This window comes from Gnatocerus cornutus, chromosome 3 (assembly GCF_029298725.1).
Source record: "Gnatocerus cornutus isolate USDA-ARS CGAHR chromosome 3, icGnaCorn1.1, whole genome shotgun sequence".
Taxonomy (NCBI): Eukaryota; Metazoa; Arthropoda; class Insecta; order Coleoptera; family Tenebrionidae; genus Gnatocerus; species Gnatocerus cornutus.
In genome coordinates this window covers 18,567,309-18,591,213 of record NC_142235.1, presented here as the reverse complement: position 1 = coordinate 18,591,213, position 23,905 = coordinate 18,567,309, and the positions used below count along the sequence as shown (strand labels likewise).

At 31.6% G+C, this 23,905-nt stretch overlaps 3 protein-coding genes and 1 pseudogene across 4 annotated transcripts; 2 read left to right on the top strand and 2 right to left on the bottom strand.

Moving 5' to 3' along the window:
* Nucleotides 1-6,992: 6,992 nt before the first annotated feature.
* On the bottom strand, nt 6,993-9,044 carry LOC148177771 (putative cytochrome P450 6a13). Its single transcript, XM_088033400.1, has 6 exons — nt 7,834-9,044; nt 7,534-7,785; nt 7,344-7,485; nt 7,188-7,198; nt 7,074-7,113; nt 6,993-7,002 (listed from the first exon to the last, which is right to left on the bottom strand). Exons 1-6 carry the CDS (start codon nt 8,921-8,923, stop codon nt 6,993-6,995), a joined length of 1,545 nt encoding a protein of 514 aa, XP_087889526.1. The 5' UTR covers nt 8,924-9,044.
* A 3,371-nt stretch (nt 9,045-12,415) lies between these two features.
* On the top strand, nt 12,416-14,169 carry LOC148177770 (cytochrome P450 6a2-like). The gene is made up of 3 exons (XM_088032272.1): nt 12,416-13,580; nt 13,625-13,876; nt 13,925-14,169. Exons 1-3 carry the CDS (start codon nt 12,536-12,538, stop codon nt 14,089-14,091), a joined length of 1,464 nt encoding a protein of 487 aa, XP_087888398.1. The 5' UTR covers nt 12,416-12,535; the 3' UTR covers nt 14,092-14,169.
* A 2,615-nt stretch (nt 14,170-16,784) lies between these two features.
* On the bottom strand, nt 16,785-18,371 carry LOC148177769 (putative cytochrome P450 6a14 pseudogene; annotated as a pseudogene).
* A 2,776-nt stretch (nt 18,372-21,147) lies between these two features.
* LOC148177768 (putative cytochrome P450 6a14) lies at nt 21,148-22,934 on the top strand. Of its 2 annotated transcripts, XM_088032435.1 has the most exons (4): nt 21,148-21,229; nt 21,281-22,274; nt 22,318-22,569; nt 22,619-22,934. In XM_088032435.1, exons 1-4 carry the CDS (start codon nt 21,197-21,199, stop codon nt 22,777-22,779), a joined length of 1,440 nt encoding a protein of 479 aa, XP_087888561.1. In that variant the 5' UTR covers nt 21,148-21,196; the 3' UTR covers nt 22,780-22,934. The 2 variants fall into 2 exon arrangements, with proteins under 2 accessions (XP_087888561.1, XP_087888560.1); XM_088032434.1 differs by having other exon boundaries at nt 21,154-22,274.
* Nucleotides 22,935-23,905: the final 971 nt, after the last annotated feature.

The following is a 23,905-nucleotide window of genomic DNA, read 5'->3' as shown; positions in this document are numbered from 1 at the left end:
AATACGGCCAAAAAGTGACATTTTGCCCTCGCCTTCTTTCTGGCCTCGACTAGCGCCTCGACCATTAAAAAAAGGCTCGGCCAAAAAAGAACCACTTTTCGACCTTGGTACACAAATAGCTATTTTTTAAAACGGCACTTTTTTCCAAAAACGAAAAAGTACATTTTTCATGTCCAAAATCATTTTTTTATGGTTACAATTTATAAAAAATCCACGAGTTAAAAATACGCATGTGGCTCAAAAAAACAATACATTTAGAGTTAGAAAACAATATAGACAACTTTTGAAATCGGGAAGAAATAATATCGCGTCTTCAGTCTGGTGGGGTCTGAGAGGCCCGGTCAATATATTTTATTACAAATTTTATATTTTTGCACCGTCAAATGCCGGAACAAAAAATACGGTAGTTAGAATGAGTCAAAATAAGCAGCTATAAGAGATTTGGGCATTTTGAGTCAATTAGTTTAGATAGTGCAACGCTTTTTTTCCACCTCTGGGTCTGTCAGACCCCAGCAGACTGCTGGAAGGTTAACGACATTTTGATAAAACCAATGATGACGTGTCAAAAAGTACGTCAGTCTAACGTCAAATAAAAAAAAAGTACGTCAGTCTAACGATAAATATTTAAAAAAGGCTCGGCCAAAAAAGAACCACTTTTTGGCCTTGGTACACAAATAGCTATTAGTAGTTTACGAATGGCGGACAAAAAAAGCAAAAATTCAAAATTTTCTGTCGATGAGATCGCAATTTTTTTCCAAATTTTTTCGAAGTCAATGTAAGGCCGAATTTTTAGAACATGTGACATGAGTAAAACGATCGTACAAATAGCATATTTCCGGTGATATCGATCCGACAAAGAACGGAATTTACCAAAATCTGGGCATTTGGCGACTACCTGAAACTTCAATCACTTCTTACTCTGTTATTTTTTGACGTACATTAAAGTTGATTTATTATTCGGGTTCACTCTATATCAATCAAAAGAGTATCTATAAGTAGACCAAATCTCACGCTCATAGGTGAATATTTCCAGAAGTTGGAGACAAAAAACGAACATTTTTGGTTCTTCGAGCCGGAAAACTTGTCAAGATTGAAATAATGCTTCTCATCTCAACTTGCGCCGCATTTTTTGCGACAAATAAAAATAACGCCTCCTATAAATTATTCCCGGAGTTTATCCTTTTTTTGCCCTCCTCCTCGCTTCGTTCTTTGTTAAAACATTATTAGAGGCTTTGATCACACCACAAACCCACTTTTATTCCTGCATTTTTCCGGCTACTACAAGAAAAAACGACAAGTTTTTATCACAAGACAATTACATGTAAGATTTTTTGCAGAATATGTGGATGTACAATCGAGTTTTTATCATATTTTAGTTATTTTTAATGAGGACACTTTTTCAGACGTTTTAATGGTACATTAAACGATCGGTCAAGCAGGAAATGGGGGCGGTTTTTTGCTTCTTGATGTAGAAATAAACATCCGAGAGAATTACATAATAAATTCATAATTTTAGCTCCTTTGGTATCTTAGTGGTCTTCAACCAAATCCCACCCTCAACAGTAAAAATCAAATTATTCGGTTTCATTCTGAGGAGGTTGGAAGTCTTCAGATCAACATCAACATCTAAAGTTTTTGTAAAATTTAATTTTTTTTTCATTCTAAAGACTAAAAATTTGTACAATTTGTCTTTCTTTTTCTGTATTCTTGTTAATTTGGCAGATATATCAACCAAGTTTAGTTTATTATGTTCCGCAAATTTCAAAACCCTACTCCAATTATTCATTGATTTATTAAAGTTTTTGTAAAATTTAATTTTTTTTCATTCTAAAAACTAAAAATTTGTAAAATTTGTCTTTCTTTTTCTGTATTGTTGTAATTTGGCACATCTAACAACCAAGTTTAGTTTATTATGATCCGCGAATTTCAAAACTATAGTCCAATTATGAACTGATTTATTAAAGTTTATGTAAAATTTAATATTTTTTTTTCATTCTAATAACTAAAATTTTGTAAAATTTGTCTTTCTTTTTCTGTATTTTTGTAATTTGGCACATCTAACAACCAAGTTTAGTTTATTTTGTTCCGCAAATTTCAAAACTCTAGTCCAATTAATAATTGACTTATTAAAGTTTTTGTAAAATTTAATTATTTTTTTTTCATCTAAAGACTAAAAATTTGTAAAATTGGTCTTTCTTTTTCTGTATTGTTGTAATTTGGCACATTTAACAACCAAGTTTAGTTTATTATGTTCCGCGAATTTCAAAATTATAGTCCAATTATTAACTGATTTATTAAAGTTTACGTAAAATTTAATATTTTTTTTTCATTCTAATAACTAAAAATTTGTAAAATTTGTCTTTCTTTTTCTGTATTGTTGTAATTTGGCACATCTAACAACCAAGTTTAGTTTATTATGATCCGCGAATTTCAAAACTATAGTCCAATTATTAACTGATTTATTAAAGTTTATGTAAAATTTAATATTTTTTTTTCATTCTAATAACTAAAATTTTGTAAAATTTGTCGTTCTTTTTCTGTATTTTTGTAATTTGGCACATCTAACAACCAAGTTTAGTTTATTTTGTTCCGCAAATTTCAAAACTCTAGTCCAATTAATAATTGACTTGTTAAAGTTTTTGTAAAATTTAATTATTTTTTTTTCATCTAAAGACTAAAAATTTGTAAAATTGGTCTTTCTTTTTCTGTATTGTTGTAATTTGGCACATTTAACAACCAAGTTTAGTTTATTATGTTCCGCGAATTTCAAAATTATAGTCCAATTATTAACTGATTTATTAAAGTTTACGTAAAATTTAATATTTTTTTTTCATTCTAATAACTAAAAATTTGTAAAATTTGTCTTTCTTTTTCTGTATTGTTGTAATTTGGCACATCTAACAACCAAGTTTAGTTTATTATGATCCGCGAATTTCAAAACTATAGTCCAATTATTAACTGATTTATTAAAGTTTATGTAAAATTTAAAATTTTTTTTTCATTCTAATAACTAAAATTTTGTAAAATTTGTCTTTCTTTTTCTGTATTTTTGTAATTTGGCACATCTAACAACCAAGTTTAGTTTATTTTGTTCCGCAAATTTCAAAACTCTAGTCCAATTAATAATTGACTTATTAAAGTTTTTGTAAAATTTAATTATTTTTTTTTCATCTAAAGACTAAAAATTTGTAAAATTGGTCTTTCTTTTTCTGTATTGTTGTAATTTGGCACATTTAACAACCAAGTTTACGTAAAATTTAATATTTTTTTTTCATTCTAATAACTAAAAATTTGTAAAATTTGTCTTTCTTTTTCTGTATTCTTGTAATTTGGCACATCTAACAACCAAGTTTAGTTTATTATGTTCCGCGAATTTCAAAACTATAGTCCAATTATTAACTGATTTATTAAAGTTTATGTAAAATTTAATATTTTTTTTTCATTCTAATAACTAAAATTTTGTAAAATTTGTCTTTCTTTTTCTGTATTTTTGTAATTTGGCACATCTAACAACCAAGTTTAGTTTATTTTGTTCCGCAAATTTCAAAACTCTAGTCCAATTAATAATTGACTTATTAAAGTTTTTGTAAAATTTAATTATTTTTTTTTCATCTAAAGACTAAAAATTTGTAAAATTGGTCTTTCTTTTTCTGTATTGTTGTAATTTGGCACATTTAACAACCAAGTTTAGTTTATTATGTTCCGCGAATTTCAAAATTATAGTCCAATTATTAACTGATTTATTAAAGTTTACGTAAAATTTAATATTTTTTTTTCATTCTAATAACTAAAAATTTGTAAAATTTGTCTTTCTTTTTCTGTATTGTTGTAATTTGGCACATCTAACAACCAAGTTTAGTTTATTATGATCCGCGAATTTCAAAACTATAGTCCAATTATTAACTGATTTATTAAAGTTTATGTAAAATTTAATATTTTTTTTTCATTCTAATAACTAAAATTTTGTAAAATTTGTCTTTCTTTTTCTGTATTTTTGTAATTTGGCACATCTAACAACCAAGTTTAGTTTATTTTGTTCCGCAAATTTCAAAACTCTAGTCCAATTAATAATTGACTTGTTAAAGTTTTTGTAAAATTTAATTATTTTTTTTTCATCTAAAGACTAAAAATTTGTAAAATTGGTCTTTCTTTTTCTGTATTGTTGTAATTTGGCACATTTAACAACCAAGTTTAGTTTATTATGTTCCGCGAATTTCAAAATTATAGTCCAATTATTAACTGATTTATTAAAGTTTACGTAAAATTTAATAATTTTTTTTCATTCTAATAACTAAAATTTTGTAAAATTTGTCTTTCTTTTTCTGTATTCTTGTAATTTGGCACATCTAACAACCAAGTTTAGTTTATTATGATCCGCGAATTTCAAAACTATAGTCTAATTATTAACTGATATTTATTAAAGTTTTTATAAAATTTAATTATTTTTTGTTTATTCTAAAGACTAAAAATTTGTAAAATTGGTCTTTCTTTTTCTGTATTGTTGTAATTTGGCACATTTAACAATCAAGTTTAGTTTATTATGTTCCGCGAATTTCAAAATTATAGTCCAATTATTAACTGATTTATTAAAGTTTACGTAAAATTTAATAATTTTTTTTCATTCTAATAACTAAAATTTTGTAAAATTTGTCTTTCTTTTTCTGTATTCTTGTAATTTGGCACATCTAACAACCAAGTTTAGTTTATTATGATCCGCGAATTTCAAAACTATAGTCCAATTATTAACTGATTTATTAAAGTTTATGTAAAATTTAATATTTTTTTTCCATTCTAATAACTAAAATTTTGTAAAATTTGTCTTTCTTTTTCTGTATTCTTGTAATTTGGCACATCTAACAACCAAGTTTAGTTTATTATGTTCCGCAAATTTCAAAACTATAGTCTAATTATTAACTGATATTTATTAAAGTTTTTATAAAATTTAATTATTTTTTGTTTATTCTAAAGACTAAAAATTTGTAAAATTGGTCTTTCTTTTTCTGTATTGTTGTAATTTGGCACATTTAACAACCAAGTTTAGTTTATTATGTTCCGCGAATTTCAAAATTATAGTCCAATTATTAACTGATTTATTAAAGTTTACGTAAAATTTAATAATTTTTTTTCATTCTAATAACTAAAATTTTGTAAAATTTGTCTTTCTTTTTCTGTATTCTTGTAATTTGGCACATCTAACAACCACGTTTAGTTTATTATGATCCGCGAATTTCAAAACTATAGTCCAATTATTAACTGATTTATTAAAGTTTATGTAAAATTTAATATTTTTTTTTCATTCTAATAACTAAAATTTTGTAAAATTTGTCTTTCTTTTTCTGTATTCTTGTAATTTGGCACATCTAACAACCAAGTTTAGTTTATTATGTTCCGCAAATTTCAAAACTATAGTCTAATTATTAACTGATATTTATTAAAGTTTTTGTAAAATTTAATTATTTTTTGTTTATTCTAAAGACTAAAAATTTGTAAAATTGGTCTTTCTTTTTCTGTATTCTTGTAATTTGGCACATCTAACAACCAATCTTAGCCTATTATTTCTTGCAAATTTTAAAATTATAGTCCAATTATTACTAACTGATTTATGACAATTTTTGTAAAATTTCAATTTTTTTTTATTCTAAACAGTAATTACATAAAATATTCATAATTTTAGCTCCTCTGGTATCTTGGTGGTCTTCAACCAAATCCCACCCTCCACAGTAAAAATCAAATTATTCGGTTTCATTCTGAGGGGGTTGGAAGTCTTCGAATCAACATCAAAGACATAATTCTTCCGAAGACAACACAAGGCCATCTTCATCAGAGTTAAACCAAATTGCATCCCTAAAACGAAGTTATTTTATTTGGGAATAAAATAGTATACAACCCTCGAACCTATGCAAGTCCGAGGACCTGCCCCAAACGGCATAAAGGCAAACTCATTGCTCAAACTCTTGTTCTTTTCGGTGAATCTATCAGTTAATTAGTTAGAGAGTTAATTCTGGAACTTGGAAAGTTGTCATGATTCAAATCAGTCAAAACTGAAACTAGAGGAAAACGTCGAAATTTTATCAGTTATTTTTGAGGGGTGAGCCCATAAATCAATTGACTTAGAGGCGACAAGAAAAGTGCGTATTCTGCCAGTTTGCGTAAACATTTAAGTAATTTTAGTGCTACTCAAAGGTTGCGTGAGCCTTGAATTTCTGAATTTGGTTAGCATAATAATAACAGCGCCATAAACAGAGGCGTATTAAGGTAGGTAGAGGCCCTGGGCCCTTTAAAAAATTGATACTATTGAGTACTTTACAAATAAACGAGTACCTGCTGCCGAAATTGTTGTTTCTATTTGGTAGTTTTTTATTTATAAATCGATTATCGAAAACCACATCTTTATATTTGCTTTAATTCCGGAGATATTGAGCAAAATCGTTTTCGAACCTCCAAAATTTTGCCTCTCTGGCGACAACCCGAAATTTCAAACGCCTCTAATTCAATTATTTGTTGACTGACGAGAAAAGCAAGGGTGATTTTGGATTTAGCGTGAAATTCTGCGTAAAATGAGCCCATATAGTTCAAGTTTCCTTAACGAATAGCCGAGATATCGACCGAATTATATTTTCAGAGGGTGATTTTAGGGTCATTTTCAAGACGCTGTTTCGGGGCGAAAACTGCGTTTAATATTATTAAATTATATATCGATCGAAAGAGGAACTTGAGTTCTATCAACTGGCCAAATCTCAAATCGGTAGGGCAAGTAGTTTACCAGGGGCGACCAAAAAACCAAAATTTTAAAAATTTTTATCGCAAAATTTTTTTACCCAAAAAATCGAACATGGAATTTTCGACTTTTGAAGGCTTATTCTAAAGTAAAATGACCCGAGAAAAACGATGGTAAAAACCGTTTCTTAAAATCTTTCGTAGTTTCGGAGATATTGAGCTTTGAAAATTTTCCAACTCAAAATTCAATATTCAAAACTTTGATTGCTCATCACTCAGTTATTTCTGAATCGATCTCAACGAATCTTACATTTTTGGATTCCACGTAAAATTCTCCGTAAAATGAGCACTAATACTTTAAGATTGCTCCATAAATAACCGAGATGTCGATCCAGTCTGTATTAGAGACCGAAAAGTGGCTAACTCCTATATTAAAAAAACGAAAATTTTGAATTTAAACTATATAAGACCGATTTCTAAGCTAAAAAAAAAACAAGAAAAACTATTTCTTTCTTTATGCTGGCTTAGTTTCACGTCGATACGTCAAGTGATTATCGATGGCAGTCAAAAAAAAACAATTATCGCATTTTTTTCCTAAAAATTATTTTATTTTTGAAGCATTAAACCAAATTCCACCCGCAGCGGCTAAAGTCATCTTGTTCGGCTCTATTTCCAACGGAACTGAAGTTTTCTCATCAACAAAGAATTTGTACTCTTTTATCAGACAGGCCAAACTCATTTTAGTTTCCATGAAGCCGAGGTGCATTCCTGAAGAAAATCACATGAAGAAACTCTTATTACTACACTTTTTATTACCGATGCAAGTTCTCGGTCCTCCTCCAAAAGGAATGAAGGCGAATTTCGGCCTCGACTTCTTATTCTCATCGTTGAAGCGCTCAGGATCAAATTTCTCAGGATCAGAATAAAACTCTTCGTCATGATGAACGGCAAGAATTGGAATCGCGACCACTGTTCCCTTTTCGATGACGACGTCTTCGTGCGGAATTTTGTAGTTTTTAACACACTTCCTGGTGATTAAAGGAAGAGGAGGGTACATTCTCAGAGTCTCTGGAAGGAATTGACCACTAGAATTCAACACTAATAAGCAAAACTCACCGTTGATAACCTGACTTAAGAACTTCATTTCTTTCAGAGAATCATAAGAAATTTTCCCATCGTGTTTGCCCAAAACTGAATTAACTTCTCCTCTGAGTCTCTCTTGAATCTCCGGATTCCTCGCCAGTTCGTAGAGTGCAAAAGTCATCACACTCGCAGAAGTCTCGAAGCCCGCGATGACGAAGAAGAAGCACTGAGCTGTGATGTCTTCAGTGGTCACGAAGAATTTCCCACCGTTATGTTTCTTCATCTCCAGGAGAATCTGAAGAAAATCGTTCCGATTTTCATTGTTCCCCTCTCTAAGCTTGATAACATCTCGAACTGTCGCCACGAAGAAGTCTTCACAATCCTTCGGAAGCACGTGAAAGTTCAGTTTTCGGCTCAAATTCGAAAAATTTATACTAAAAGTGAACCACAAACGTCGCAGAATTGACATATTCACCACTTTCTTCGAGAAAAACTTAAATTCGCTGAATTCGTGTTGAAACGACTTCAGGTTGATTCCAAAGGCCCAAGATCCAATAATGTCCAAAGTCAAACAAAAAAAAATTTCTTTCATATTAACAGGACCTTTCAAACGTTCTTTTTCGACCGCCTCCACCAACTCCCGTTGCTTCTCTTCAAGATTCTCGAAGATTCCTTTTATTCTTCCTGAAGAGGACGCTGAAGTTAACTTCGGCCGTAAACTCCTCCAGTGAAATCCTCCGGTTCCAAAAAGATTACCACTCAGAGGATCTCTAGGGTTGTAAAAACCAGCTCTATCAGTAAAATACTCAAAGTCTGCAGAAAGGTCGTTTTTAATGTACTCCAGATCAACGGGAAGATAATTAGGGGAGGTGAAGACGTAAATCCCGCCGTGTTTCCACCCGTTTTTCTTCATTTCGTTGTAAAAGTTCTTCGTGGTGACTGCCCAGTTTTCTTCGCCGATGGTGGCGCGGCAGCAGTTGCCAAAAGGAAATCGAGGGGGTAGAAATGGTAATTTTGCTCTGTGCCAGTAGAGGAAAGCCCATCTGTAATATGCGATCAGAAGGAAGAGGATTGTTGAAAGGGCGGCAAAAACTTTGAAAGGGCAAAACTGGAGGATACACATGGCAAAATAATAGAAAAAGGCCTGAAGAATTTTGTAAAAAAAAGCACCTCTGCTCAAAGACAGGTAAACAACGAAACTATTATTATTAAATTTTTGTTAACCAAATGAGTTTATTGCTTGACTCAATTTGGTGACGAACAAGGTAGCAAGATAAATGTCAAAATACGATAAAAAATTATTTTAATGGTTTAAAAAAGTACAAAAGCGTCAGCCTGGTAATAAAATTTTAAACTTCTGAAGAGTTTACTGAAATTTAAATTAAATTATTTATGATAATTTTTCGATAAACGTATAGAAAGGTGACAATAGTGATAAAAAGCGATGACCGCCTGAAGCGAAGTTGTTATCTTAATAAATACAACGCGACGAGGACAGGACAATGAAATGCGGAATAAAACAAACAAAAGCTGGTTCAAAATCAACAGAAAAATTATGAAAACTAAAAGTTTACAAGAAAAAAATACTTTGTTAAGTTCCGTAACTTTGGCATTTTTTATGCTAAAGTAGTGAAATTTGCTGCTTTTGTTAGTTTGAAATTGTTTGGCAATTATGCTAAATTTTAAAATTTTAGAACAAAATACAGAATTTTTAGAAATGTTTGTCTCGGTCACAGATGGAAAATTTCCACGTGATTCTATTGTATTCCATAACTTTGTGAGTTTCAATTGTAAAACAATGAAATATGGAGGTTTTACTACTTTTTAATGGTAAATTTCAAAATTTTAGAAAAACAGCAATTTTAAAAGTTTTTATTTTCAAGACACCGAAACTTTTCACCTCTGCCTATTAAATTCCGTAACAGTGTCAGTTTTACCCGTAAAACAATACAATTTAGAGGTTTTACTAGTTTTGGCTAAGTTATTACCTGAGGCAAATTTCAAAATTTTAGGAAAAAAACAAAATATTTATTTATAAATTTTTATTTTCAAAATGGATCGAAAATTTCCACCTCTGTCTATTAAATTCCGCAATTTTTACAGTTTCCACCCTAAAGTAATAAAATTTGGAGAATTTACTGCTTTTGTCTAAGTTATTACTTGTGTCAAATTTCAAAACTTTAGAACAAGAAACAGAATTTTTAGAACTCTTTATTTTGAAGATAGATCGAAAATTTCCACCGCTGCATATTAAATTCCGTAACTTTGGCAGTTTCAATCGTAAAGCAATAAAATTTGGAGATTTTACGACGCTTGACTAAGTCATTATTTGTGCCAAATTTCAGAATTTTAGAACTAGAAACAAAAGTTTTAGAAATTTTTATTTTGAAAACAAACTAAAAATTTCAACCACTTTATATTAAATTCCGTAAAATTCGTTGTTTACATGCTAAAAATTTGAAAATTAGGTATTTTGTTACTTCTGATTCGATTTTTAGTTGTGCCAAATTTCAAAATTTTAGAACAAAAAATGGATTTTTTAGAAATTTTTGTCTCGAATATAATAGACCGAAGATTTCCACCTCTGTCTATTGAATTCCTTAACTTTGACAATTTCAATCGCAAAACAACAAAATTTGGAGAATTCACTTCTTTTGACTAAGTTATTACCTGCGACAAATTTCAAAATTTTAGAACAAAAAACAAAAATTTTAGAATTTTCTTTTTAAAGATAGATCGAAAATTTTCATCTCTCTATTAAATTCCGCTACTTTGAAAGTTTCAATCGTAAAACAGCTAAATTTAGAAGATTTACTACTTTTGACTAAGTTATTACTTACGACAAATTTCAAAGTTTTAGAACTAAAAACAGAATTTTCAGAAATTTTTATTTTAAAAACGAACAAAAGATTTCCACCACTTTTTATTAAATTTCGTAACTTTCGTAGTTTCCATTCTAAAACACTAAAATTTAAGAATCTTGTTACTTTAGATTTGTTCTTTAACGGTACTAAATTTCAAAATTTTAGGACAAAATAAAATTTTTAAAGATTTACATTTTTAAAACAAACCAAAAATTTATTTATATTAAATTCCTCAACTTCCGTAGTTTCTATGCTACAACAGTGAAAATTAGAAATCTTATTACTTTTGATTTGTTTTTAATTTGTGCTAAAGTTCGAATTTTTAGAACAAAAAATAGAATTTTTTAAAATTTTTGTTTTAAAGACAGACCAAAAATCGCCAACTCTGTCTATTCAATTCTGTAATTTTAGCAGTTTTGATTGTAAAACAGTGAAATTTGTTTTTATTACTTTTGATTTAGTTATTACCTGAGCCAAATTTAAAAATTTTAGAACTGAAAACCAAGAATTAAAAAAAAATGTTTTGAAAACAGATTCAAAATATCTACATTTGGCTATTAAATTCCGTAATAACCTTGGCAGTTTAAATCCTAAAACAATGAAATTTGAAAGTTTTATTACTTTTGACTAAAGTTATTCCTTGTGCTAAATTTCAAAATTTTAGCACAAAAAACAGAATTTTTAGAAATTTTTATTTCAAAAACGAACTAAAAATTTCCACTACTTTATATTAAATTTCTCAACTTGCGTAGTTTCTATGCTAAAACACTGAAAATTAGGGATATTTATTACTTTTCATTTGTTTTTCATTTGCGCTAAAATTCAAATTTTTAGAACAAAAAATAGAATGTTTAGAAATTTTTGTTTTGAAGACAAACTAAAAATTTTCAATTTTTAGCAGTTTTGATCGTAAAACAATGAAATCTGGAGGTTGACTACCATTGACTAATTAATTAATAATTAATTAATTGTGCCAAATTTCAAAATTTTAGAACAAAATACAGAATTTTTAGAACTTTTGAATTTTGAAGACAAACAATTTTCACCACATTAACTACTTTCGTAGTTTCCATTGTAAGACACTAAAATTTAGAGATCTTGTTATTTTAGATTTATTCTTCAGCGGTATTAAATTTCGAAATTTTAGAACAAGAAAAGAATTTTTAAACATTTACAATTTGAAAACAAACCAAAAATTTTCACCAATTGTCCTTACATTTCCGTAACTTTCGTAATTTCCAAGCTAAAACACTGAAAATTAGGGATTTCGTTACTTTTGATCTGTTTTTTAATTGTACCAAATTTCGAAATTTTAGAACAAGAAACATATTTTTTTAGAATTTTTCATTTTGTGCCGAACCAACAATTTTCAGCTCTTTTTATTGAATACCGTAACTTTCGTAGTTTCTATGCTAAAACACTGAAAATTGGGGATCCTGCTACCTTCGATGTGTTTTTCAATTGTGTTAAATTTCAAAATTTTCGAAAAAAAAAAACAAAATAAAAAAATTTGTAACTTTTCCAGTTTTCATGTTAAAAAAAATGTAAAATTTAAGGGTCTTGTAACTTTTTGTTTTCGAAAAGTCCCCTAAACAACGTGAAACAAACAGAAATACAACCACAACACAGTCGTTGAAAAAATATTGTACAAAACCTTCATTTGGTGGTCATGAACACGCTGTTGTTGTCCATACAAACCTACTTTTTTAATATTTATAATTAAAATGACTTACAAACGCTTTTATCGCCACCCGTTGATAACGAAAAACTTTTGTAGACAACAATATTTTTCGAACTCAGTTTTACTACCACTCGCTTGTGTTCTACCAAACTAAACTTCTTTATTAGTCTTCCAATATTTTCAGCCAGAGATGTTCTTTTGGAGCGTTGCAGCACTTCTCCTCTTCGCTTACTACAAATGGATCTTCCTTTACTGGTCCAGAGTCAAAGTACCATACTTACAACCCCAAAGTCTCTTCGGCAACTGCTACAAAGCTATAACTGGTCAAGAAAACTGGTCCATTACCATGAAGCGTTTTTACGACAAAATGAAGAAAAACGGATGGAAGCACGGAGGGATTTACGTCTTCACCTCGCCGAATTATCTTCCAGTTGACCACGAGTACCTCAAAAATGTGCTCTCTGCAGATTTCGAGTTTTTTGCCGATCGAGTTGGTTTCGACAACTCTGAAGATCCGTTGAGTACCAATTTGTTTCACACCGGAGGACGGCACTGGCGGTGGTTGCGATCTAACCTGTCTTCTGTCTTCAGTTCTGGTAGAATTAGAGCGGTGTTTGAAAACCTCGAAGAGAAGCAGAGGGAGTTGGTGGCGGCGGTGGAAAAACAGCGTTTGAAAGGTGCCATTGATATGAAAGAAATCTTTTTTTGTTTGACTTTGGACATTATTGGATCTTGGGCCTTTGGAATCATCTTGAACTCCTTCCGCGAAGAAGTGACTCCCTTCAAGTTCTATTCAAAGAAGGTGATTAAAGTCACAGTTCTGCGCCGCTTCTTTTTGACTTTTGGTCTTAACTTCTCTAAACTGGCGCAGAAATTTAGGGTGCGATTGGCCCCCAAAGACATTGAGGACTTCTTCGTGACGACAGTCCGAGATGTTATTGACTTCAGAGAGAAAAACGGTGAATCTCGCAATGATTTTCTTCAATTGTTGTTGGAGATGAAGAGGAATCACAACTTGACGAATGAAGACATAGCAGCTCAGTGCTTCTTCTTTGTCATTGCGGGCTTCGAGACTTCCTCTAGTGCGATGACTTTTGCACTCTACGAACTGGCGAGGAATCCGGAGATTCAAGAGAGACTCAGAGACGAAGTTAATTCAGTTTTGGGCAAACACGATGGGAAAATTTCTTATGATTCTCTGAAAGAAATGAAGTTCTTAAGTCAGGTTATCAATGGTGAGTCTTGAGTTTTGGTGTTGAATTCTAGTGGTCAATTCCAGAGGCTTTGAGGATGTACCCTCCTCTTCCCTTGATCACCAGAAAGTGTGTTAAAAACTACAAAATTCCACACGAAGACGTAGTCATCGAAAAGGGAACAGTCGTCGCAATTCCAATTCTTGCAGTTCATCACGACGAAGAATATTATCCTGATCCTGAGAAATTTGATCCTGAGCGCTTCAGTGATGAGAATAAGAAATCAAGACCGAAATTCGCCTTCATTCCTTTTGGAGGAGGACCGAGAACTTGCATCGGTAATGAAAAGTGTAGTAATAAGAGTTTCTTCATGTGATTCTCTTCAGGAATGCAACTCGGCTTCATGGAAGCTAAAATGAGTTTAGCTTGTCTGTTAAAAGACTACAAATTCTCTGTTGATGAGAAAACTTCAGGGCCGTTGAAAATAGAGCCGAACAACGTGACGTTAGATGTTGTGGATAGAATTTGGTTTAATGCTACGAAAATCGAATGATTTTGGGTTTTTTTACGAACATGGTGGAGGCGCCGGTTTAACTTTTTATTTGAAAAAATATACTTACGTTCAAAAATCTTGCACTCTTTTATAAAACCATGATAAATGTGAAAAACTAACAAAAATACGAATTTTAATGATAAAAAGTTGAAAGTTTTTGGTCCTTCCTGAAATAAAAATTTCTAAAATCTGCACTTCTTGTTCTTAAATTTCGCACTTTAGAACAGATAATAAACACTTTAGAGATAGTAACCTCGCCAAATTTCATTGTCATAAATTAAAACTAACAAAAATACAAATTTTTATGATAAAAAGTAGAAAGTGTTTGGTTTGTATAAAATAAAATTTTCTAAAATCTGTATTTCTTGTTCTAAAATTTTGCACTTTAGCACAGTTAATAACTTCGTTAAAAGCAGTAATCTCACCAAATTTCATTGGCATAACTAAAACACTAACAAAGACACGAATTTTAATAATAAAAAGTTGAAAGTTTCTTGTCCGTTCTAAAATAAAATTTTCTAAAATCTGTATTTCTTGTTCTAAAATTTTGTGTTTTGGCGCAGTTAATAACTACTTTAAAAGTAATATCTTCCCCAAAATTCATTGTCATAACTTAAAAACTAACAAAGATAAGTATTTTAATATTAAGAAATTAAAAGTTTCTAGTCCGTTCTAAAATAAAATTTTCTAAAATCTGTATTGTCTGCTCTAAAATTTTGCATTTTGGCGCAGTTAATAATTGCTTAAGAAGTAGTAACCTCCCTAAATGTCATTGTTATAACTTAAAAACTAACAAAGATACGAATTTTAATAATAAAAAGTTGAAAGTTTCTGGTCTGTTTTAAAATAAAATTTTCTAAAATCTGTATTTCTTGTTCTAAAATCTAGCACTTTAACACAGTTAATGACTACTTTAAAAGATGTAATATCCCTAAATTTCATTGTCATAACTTAAAAACTAACAAAGATACGAATTTTAATAATAAAAAGTTGAAAGTTTCTTGTCCGTTCTAAAATAAAATTTTCTAAAATCTGTATTTCTTGTTCTAAAATTTTGCACTTTAGCACAGCTAATAACTTCTTTAAAAGTAGTAATCTCACCAAATTTCATTGTCATAACTAAAACACTAACAAAGACACGAATTTTAATAATAAAAAGTTGAAAATTTCTGGTCTATCCTAAAATAAAAATTTCTAAAATCTGTATTTCTTGTTCTAAAATTTTTGCACTTTGAAAAAGTTAATAAACACTTTAGTAGTAATCTCACCAATTTTTATTATTATAACTTAAAAATTAACAAAAATGCGGATTTTAATACAAGGTGTTTATAAATGTTTCTAGCATCAAGGATAGCTCTGGAATTCTTGCTGTGCACTATTTTGCCGCTTTGTTTTCATAGTGAATATAACCATCTTGAAAATTATTTATAACGTTACTTATGTCCATGACGTTTCAGTTACAGTTTTGTGGCCAAGTTTATGATTTTCAGGTTTTAAACCACAACTAGAACAGTTTATTTCTCAAAAGTTACTATGTTCCATATCTGAGGTTAACTACAAATGTCAGTTGAAAAATCGAAACCCACATTTGTAATGAGCGGCAAATTTCTTTGATATTTCATAGCCACCCTTGATGCTAGAAACATTTATAAACACCTTGTACTAAAAAGTTAAAAGTTTCTGGTCCGTCCTAAAATAAAATTTTCTAAAATCTGTATTGTTATAAAATTTCGCACTTTAGCACAGATAATGAACATTTTGTATATAGTAACCTTACCAAGTTTCATTGCATAACTTAAAAACCAACAAAGATACAAATTTTAATAAAAAAAGTTGATAATATTTGGTTTTTGGTGTATGTCAATGTCACGTCAATGAAGTTTATAATTAGAAATTTTTGTCAAATTTAAGATCAAAAAACATGTAACTTACAGTTTTGTTTAAAATTTGGAAGAAAGCAAAACTTTTGAACGTTAGTATTAATGTCGTTTTATCGTTGACCTCTTATTAATGTCGATATTAATGAATCAGTTTGTCTGAAAAAGGATGCGTTAATGGGTGTCATTAACGCTCTCTTTTTCATTATGCAGCTCTTTTTGTAATTTTGACATTTTGACATATGCAACCAGAAATGCACACAGAAATAAAACAAAAACTACGGCATTATCTTCAACTATGTTTCTATTTCTGAATATTTACAACGAAATTATTAATACTACAATTATTTAAGGTTAAAAATGGAAGAACAAACATCCCGACTCGGTAATAAACTTGAACATGCATCGTTTGCGCTTTGGACCCCTGCAGCCGGTAGGGTATTATCACAATTTTCCAGGTCCATAATTACGACTTCAGCAACAACTTTTTCAAAATGGTGACACTTGTTGATAAAATTCGCATGTCATTTTTTTCAATGGTAACTATGTTTTTTTATCATAATGATTTTTCCGTGAAACTCTTGCCCATTTTGTCACCCAAATAAAGATTGTGTGGTCAACGATAAAACGTTGTAATAAACTCGTTTGTTAATGGGCGATTAATGATCTCCACTATTAAAGACACACACTCGCTTCGCTCGTTCGTGCTTTAAACAGTGTCGATCATTAATCGCCTTCATTAACAAACTAGTTTATTAAATAACTATTGTTTTATTTATTACAACTTATTAACTAAGAGAAACAACCGTAAAACTGCCAACAATTATATTTTCACAGCGTCCAACCAGATATTATCAGCACACAAGTTATACCCCGTCACTGGCATTCTTAAGGGCTCCTCTGTTTTGGGGTTCACTGTAAACTTGAAGTTTTTCAGAAGACAACTCAGACCGACTTTGGCTTGAACGAGGCCAAACCATTTTCCTAAACCCCAAAAGTGTAATTTCTCTGCTAATTTTTTGTGTATTCTTACCAATGCAGATCCTAGGGCCTTCACCAAACGGTAGATACGCATACCGCGGTATCGACGACTTATTCTCCGCACTGAATCTCTCAGGATCGAATTTCTCCGGCTCAGGAAAGAACTCTTCATCGTAGTGCAACCCCAGGACTGGTATCAACACCAGAGTGCCTTTCTCGATGATGACGTCTTCATCCCGGATCTTGTAGTCTTTGACGCAGCGCCGGTTAAGAAGAGGAGCGGGCGGGTACATCCTCAGCGTCTCTAAACATCTCTGTTAACGCGCATCTAGAAGATTGAAACTCACCATCGACCACTTGGTCCAAGAACTTCATGTCTTTGATGGAGTCGTACGAAATTTCATTGTGCTTCTCCAACACTCCGCTAATTTCTTCGCGGACTCTTTGTTGGATCCGTGGGTTCCTTGCAAGTTCGTACAGCGCGAAAGACATCAAACTCGAGGACGTCTCAAATCCGGCGTTCAACATTCCGAAGCATTGCGCCGCGAGCTCTTTCATCGTAAGAGTTCCATCACCATCGTCACTGTTCTGCATCTCAATCAACAGTTGGAGGAAGTCGTTTCTGGTAACCGCGTTCCTCTCTCGGTAATTAACAGTGTCTTGGACGATCTTCAGGAAGAACTCATTGATCTCTTCAGGAGTAACGCAGAAGTTTAGAAAAGTCGCAAGTTTGGGGAAATTAATCCCAAAAGACCTCTTAAAATGCGAAACTCGCGACGGACAAAACAGTTTTTTCCCATAAACTCTGAAGGGCGAGTCTTCACTTTCGAAGCTCTGGAAATCCAAACCGAAGAAACAACTCCCGATGACGTCGGTGGTAAAACAGGCGGAAATCTCTTTGATATCCACCGGTTTTCCACACAGTTCGTTCATTTTCGTTAATAAATTTCCCCGGCAATCTGCAAGAGTCTGGAAAATCAATCTCGTTTTGCTCGAGGAAAACGAAGGGTTCATTTTCGTTCTCAAAACTTTCCATTTTGGACCAGGTAATCCCAGCAAGTGGGCATTCAGAAAGTCTTTCGTTTCGTGGTAATACAAGACGCGATCGGTGAAGTACTGGAAATCCGCCGTGAAGATGTTCTTCACGTAACTAAGATCCACTAGAAGATACATTGGTGATGCGAAGAAGTAGAATCCTCCGTGTTTCCAGCCTCGAGTCTTCATTTCTTGGTAGTAACGTCTTATGGCGAACGCCCAGTTTTCTTGTCCCAGGAAGGGAGCAGAGCAGATTCCAAACGGGATTTTGGGGTTGATGTAAGGAATCCCTTTTTTCTTCCAATATTGGAAGCACCATTGGTAATACGTGATTATTGTAAGGAAGAAAGTCACAACAATTTCGAAGAGGCAAATAAAGACAGGCATGGCTGCCAAAACACTGAATTTTTTTTAGAAATACAGATACAGATTTTAACTTTTAAAACTGCGCATTTGCAAACCTTGAACTAATTATTGTAATTTTAAACTTCTATGGAAATTTTTTTCATGCTAATAAATCTATCTAAATGAAGATAGCGTTGTACACTGGTTTTTTGAACTTGTTTGTTTACGCGTACACCCAAAATTGTCATAAAAAAAACGTTTAAGAATTTCTAAAGTAAATTCAATCGTAAATTTAGATAATTTCGCATGTTTAGAAGGAATTTACCATCCATAATAGAATTCAAACGTTAAAAAATGTTAATATTTCAAAAACAACTGCGTAGGTGAAACGCGCAAATTCGAGAAATACATAATTATCCGATTATATTTTTTTCCAAAATTTTCAAATTGTAGTTTTTGAGACAAAAGTTGAATAGGCTTATCGTGGACCACCCTGTACATTTGAAGCATTTTCGCAATTCTAATAATAACTGATGCTGAAGAATGATAAATAGAAAGATAGAAAGGAAAATTAAATTTTTAGAAATAATGAAAATGGTGGAGGAGCCGGGTTAAAAAAATTTATTATTTTTTTCCCAAAAGAAGATTGTTGTTTGTTTATGTTTATTTATTTATTTATAAAACTAAATAATAAACAAATAAAATGTGCCATTATTCTCTCTCAAGTCCGAATTCAGAATATTCTTGAAAACATTTTTTGAAGCTTTACTCTAGGTAGAAAAAATTATTTTCTTTATTTTTTCTTAAAAATTTGCAAAGTTATAAATATTTCTTATAGTTTAGAAGATACAGGACAAAAACATTAGAAAGTTTTTTAATAAAATTAATATTTTACGTGTCCCTATGAAAAATTTTTGGCCCGTCTTGAAAATAAAAATTTCTAGAATCCATCCCGGTTGTTAAAAAAATTTGGTATTTAAGACAAACAGTTAACAAGTCAAAACTAGTAATCTCTTTAAATTTTATTGCGCTGGCATTGAAACTATCAAAATTGCATGTCTAAATGCAAAATATTGGAAATTTTTGGTCCGTTTTGTAAACAAAAATTTCTAAAATCCGTCTCGGTTGTGCAAAAGAATTTGGTATTTAGAACAGACAATCAACAAGTCAAAGCTAGTAGTTTCTTAAAATTTTATTGCTTTAGCATCGAAACTACCAAAATTACATGTCTGAATGCAAAATATTGTAAATTTTTGGCTCGTCTTAAAAACAAAAATTTCTAAAATCCGCCCTCGTTGTTCAAAAAATCTGAGATTTGGTACAAATACTCAGCATGTTAGACATAGTAATCTCTTCAAATTTCATTCCGCTAATGTCAAAACTACTAAAGTTACAGATCCAATCTGAAAATATCGAAAGTTTTTGACCCGTCTTGAAAACAAAAATTTCTAAAATCCGTCCTCGTTGGTAAAAAAAATTGGTATTTAGGACAGAGAGTTAACAGGTCAAAACTAGTAATTTCTCTTAATTTCATTCCTCTAATGTCAAAACTACTAAAGTTATACATCCGAATTAAAAATATTGGAAATTTTTGGCTCGTCTTAAAATCAGAAATTCCTAAAATCCGTCCCTGTTGTTCAAAAAGTTTGAGATTTGCCACAGACAGTCAACATGTTAAAAATAATAATCTCTCTAAATTTAATTCCCCTAATGTTACAACTACTAAAGTTACAAATCCGATTTGAAAATATTAGAAATTTTTGGCTCGACTTAAAAACAAAAATTTCTAAAATCCGTCTCTGTTGTTTAAAAATATTGGTATTTAGGACAGAAAGTCAACAAGTACAAACTAGTAACCTTTCCAAGTTTCATTGCCTTAGCATCGAAATTACCAAAATTACAGGTCTGAATGAAAAATATTGGAGATATCATCAATTTTATCTATGATTTTCCATTCAGATCAATAAAATCATTAATCATTAATCTAAATGGCATGAGATAATAACTTGTTTAACACCGTTTTAGAAAGCAGAGATCACAACCTTTATAATGATGTATCACAATAGAAAATCAAAAAACCAATCTCGAAGTTCTGTAGAAAAAAAGTGTCAAAAAGTTTTTAAAAATGGTTCAAATTTCAAAATTTTCATAAGTTTTTCTCAAATAACTTGGAAAAAACTAACTCCTCCGGCGACTTTTATAGTTCGTTAGAAAGCTTATTTAATTACCTTTCCAATGATGTATTACAGAGTTCCATAATTTTGCAAGTTATTAAGCAAAACTGAAACAAAAACAAAAATGAACGTGGGGTACTCAAAAAACTTATTTTACAAATATCTCCGAGTCCTGGCCTGGTAGGACAAAACGGGCTTCGGATTCAGAATCAGGAGCGAATTCTACTTTAGAAATGACTTTCCACTTCTCCAGAACTAATTTCGTTCAAAATTTTTTGGCTAGGGAAGCAATAAAATTTTGGTAACCTGAATGTCAAACGACTGACATTTGAAGTTATGCATAAATTATTTAAGAAATGTCATTTTCCAAGTGTTTTTTTAGTGTTGCCAAACTATACAACAAAGTCATGGCCTTCTTCGTGTAAGAAAGGCCAAAAAACAAAGAAATAAAACGCAAGATAATTTTCAGTTATTAGTGTCAGTTATCTAAAACGATAGCACATTCCTTTATTATTATTATTGTTATGATAAATATTATATTGATAATAATAATCGACACGGAAAAATGCGAAGTTTACCTATCAATATTTTGCTGATTAAAATAGATCGACGCTTTTAAAATAAAATCATTATTTTGCACTTACCTTTTCTTGATAGTAGCACATAGTGTCGAAGTAAATACGCGCACAAAGAATGACGTGTTACGATATTAACACTTTTGCTGTTGTATTAACTTTCTTCTTTGCAGTTTTTGCCTATTATAAAAGGTCCTTTCAGTACTGGAAAAAAAAGGGCGTCCCTTACATCACCCCCAAAATCCCGTTCGGAATCCGCGCCGCTCCCTTCTTCGGCAAAGAAAACTGGGCCTTCACAATGGCGCGTTACTACAAAGAAATGAAGAAACGAGCCTGGAAACATGGAGGAATCTACTTCTTTACGTCTCCAATATATTTTCCAGTGGATCTTGGTTACTTGAAGAACATCTTCTCGGCGGATTTCCGGTACTTTACCGATCGCGTCTTGTATTACCATGAAACGAAAGACTTTCTGAACGCGCACTTGGTGGGATTACCAGGGCCGAAATGGGAAGTTTTGAGACCGAAAATGAACCCTTCGTTTTCCTCGAGTAAAACGAGATTGATTTTCCAGACTCTTGCAGATTGCCGGGGAAATTTATTAACGAAAATGAACGAACTGTGTGGAAAACCGGTGGATATCAAAGAGATTTCCGCGCGTTTTACCACCGACGTCGTCGGGACTTGTTTCTTCGGTTTAGATTTCAAGAGCTTCGAATGTGAAGACTCGCCCTTCAGAGTTTATGGGAAAAAAGCGTTTTTTCCTTCGCGAGTTTCGCATTTTAAGAGGACTTTTGGGATAAATTTCCCCAAACTTGCGACTCTTCTAAACTTCTGCGTTACTCCTGAAGAGATCAATGAGTTCTTCCTGAAGATCGTCCAAGACACTGTTAATTACCGCGAGAGGAACTCGGTTACCAGAAACGACTTCCTCCAACTGTTGATTGAAATGAAGAATAGTGAAGATGGTGATGGAACTCTTACGATGAAAGAGCTCGCGGCGCAGTGCTTCGGAATGTTCAATGCCGGTTTTGAGACATCCTCAACTTTGATGTCTTTCGCGCTGTACGAACTTGCAAGAAACCCACGGATTCAACAAAGAGTCCGCGAAGAAATTAGCGGAGTGTTGCAGAAGCACAATGAAATTTCCTACGACTCCATCAAAGACATGAAGTTCTTGGACCAAGTGGTCGATGGTGAGTTTCATTCTTCTAGATGCGCGTTAACAGAGATGTTTAGAGACGATGAGGATGTACCCGCCCATTCCTCTTCTTACCCGGCGCTGCGTCAAAGACTATAAGATCCCGGATGAAGACGTCATCATCGAGAAAGGCACTCTGGTGTTGATACCAGTCTTGGGGTTGCACTACGATGAAGAGTTCTTTCCTGAGCCGGAGAAATTCGATCCTGAGAGATTCAGTGCGGAGAATAAGTCGTCGATACCGCGGTTTGCGTATCTACCGTTTGGTGAAGGCCCTAGGATCTGCATTGGTTAGAATGCCCAAAAAATTAGCAGAGAAATTATTCTTTTGGGTTTTAGGAAAACTGTTTGGTCTCGTCCAAGCCAAAGTCGGTTTGAGTTGCCTTTTGACGAACTTTAAGTTTACAGTGAGCCCCAAAACAGAGGAGCCCTTAACAATGCAAACGACAGGACATAATTTATGTGCGAATAATATTTGGTTGGACGTTTCAAAGATATAATTTATGTAAAATAACATTTAAATTTATTTATGCAGAGTGATCCTTTTTAATATTAAGATGGTTTTACATTTTTGCACGAAGGTCTTAGCAAATTTTTATCCCCTTGGAACTCTGCTGTTATGTAAAACTAGACAAATATTAAAAACTAATCAAAATACGAATTTTAATTATAAAAAGTTGAAAGTTGTTAGTTTGACCTAAAATAAAATTTTCTAAAATTTGTATTTCGTGTTCTAAAATTTCGCACTTTGACACAGATAATGAACACTTTCGAGATAATAACCTCATGAAATTTCATTGTTATAACTTAAAAACTAACAAAGATACGAATTTTAATAATAAAAAGTTAAAAGTGTTCATGGCTCGTCCTAAAATAAAATTCTCTAAAATTTATACTTCTTGTTCTAAAATTTATCATTTTGGCACCGTTAGTAAACACTTTAAAGATAGTAACCTCACCAAATTTCATTGTCATAACTTAAAATCTAAGAAAAATACAAATTTTATTAATAAAATTTGAAAATTTCTAGTTCGTCCTAAAATAAAATTTTACAAAATCTGTATTTCTTGTTCTAAAAAGTTGCGTTTTAGCACAGGGAATGATTACTTTAGAAGTAGTAACCTCACTAAATTTCATTGTCATAACTTAAACATTAACAAAGATACGAATTTTAATAATAAAAATTTGAAAGTTTTTGGTTCGTTCTTAAATAAATTTTCTAAAATCAGTATTTTTTGTTCTAAAATTTAGTACTCTGGCACAGATATTAAGTACTATAAAGATAGTAAGCTCACCAAATTTTATTGTCATAACTTCAAAACTTACAAAGATACGAATTTTAATAAAAACACTTGAAAATATTTCGATTTTGGTGTACAGCATGTAATCGCGTCAGTGAAGTTACAAATTTTGGATCAAAGAACATGTTGGGTTTCCCAAAAGCATGTAATTTATAGTTTTGTTTATAATTTGAAAGGATGCAAGACTTGAACTTTAGTGAATAAATCAGAATAAATAGAAACCGAAATTCGACTGTACTTACCAATGTTTGGTTGGTTGCCTATTTACGATAAGCACATTTAATTGCATGCAACCACCCTTTTGTATCTTTTATGACAATCTTTG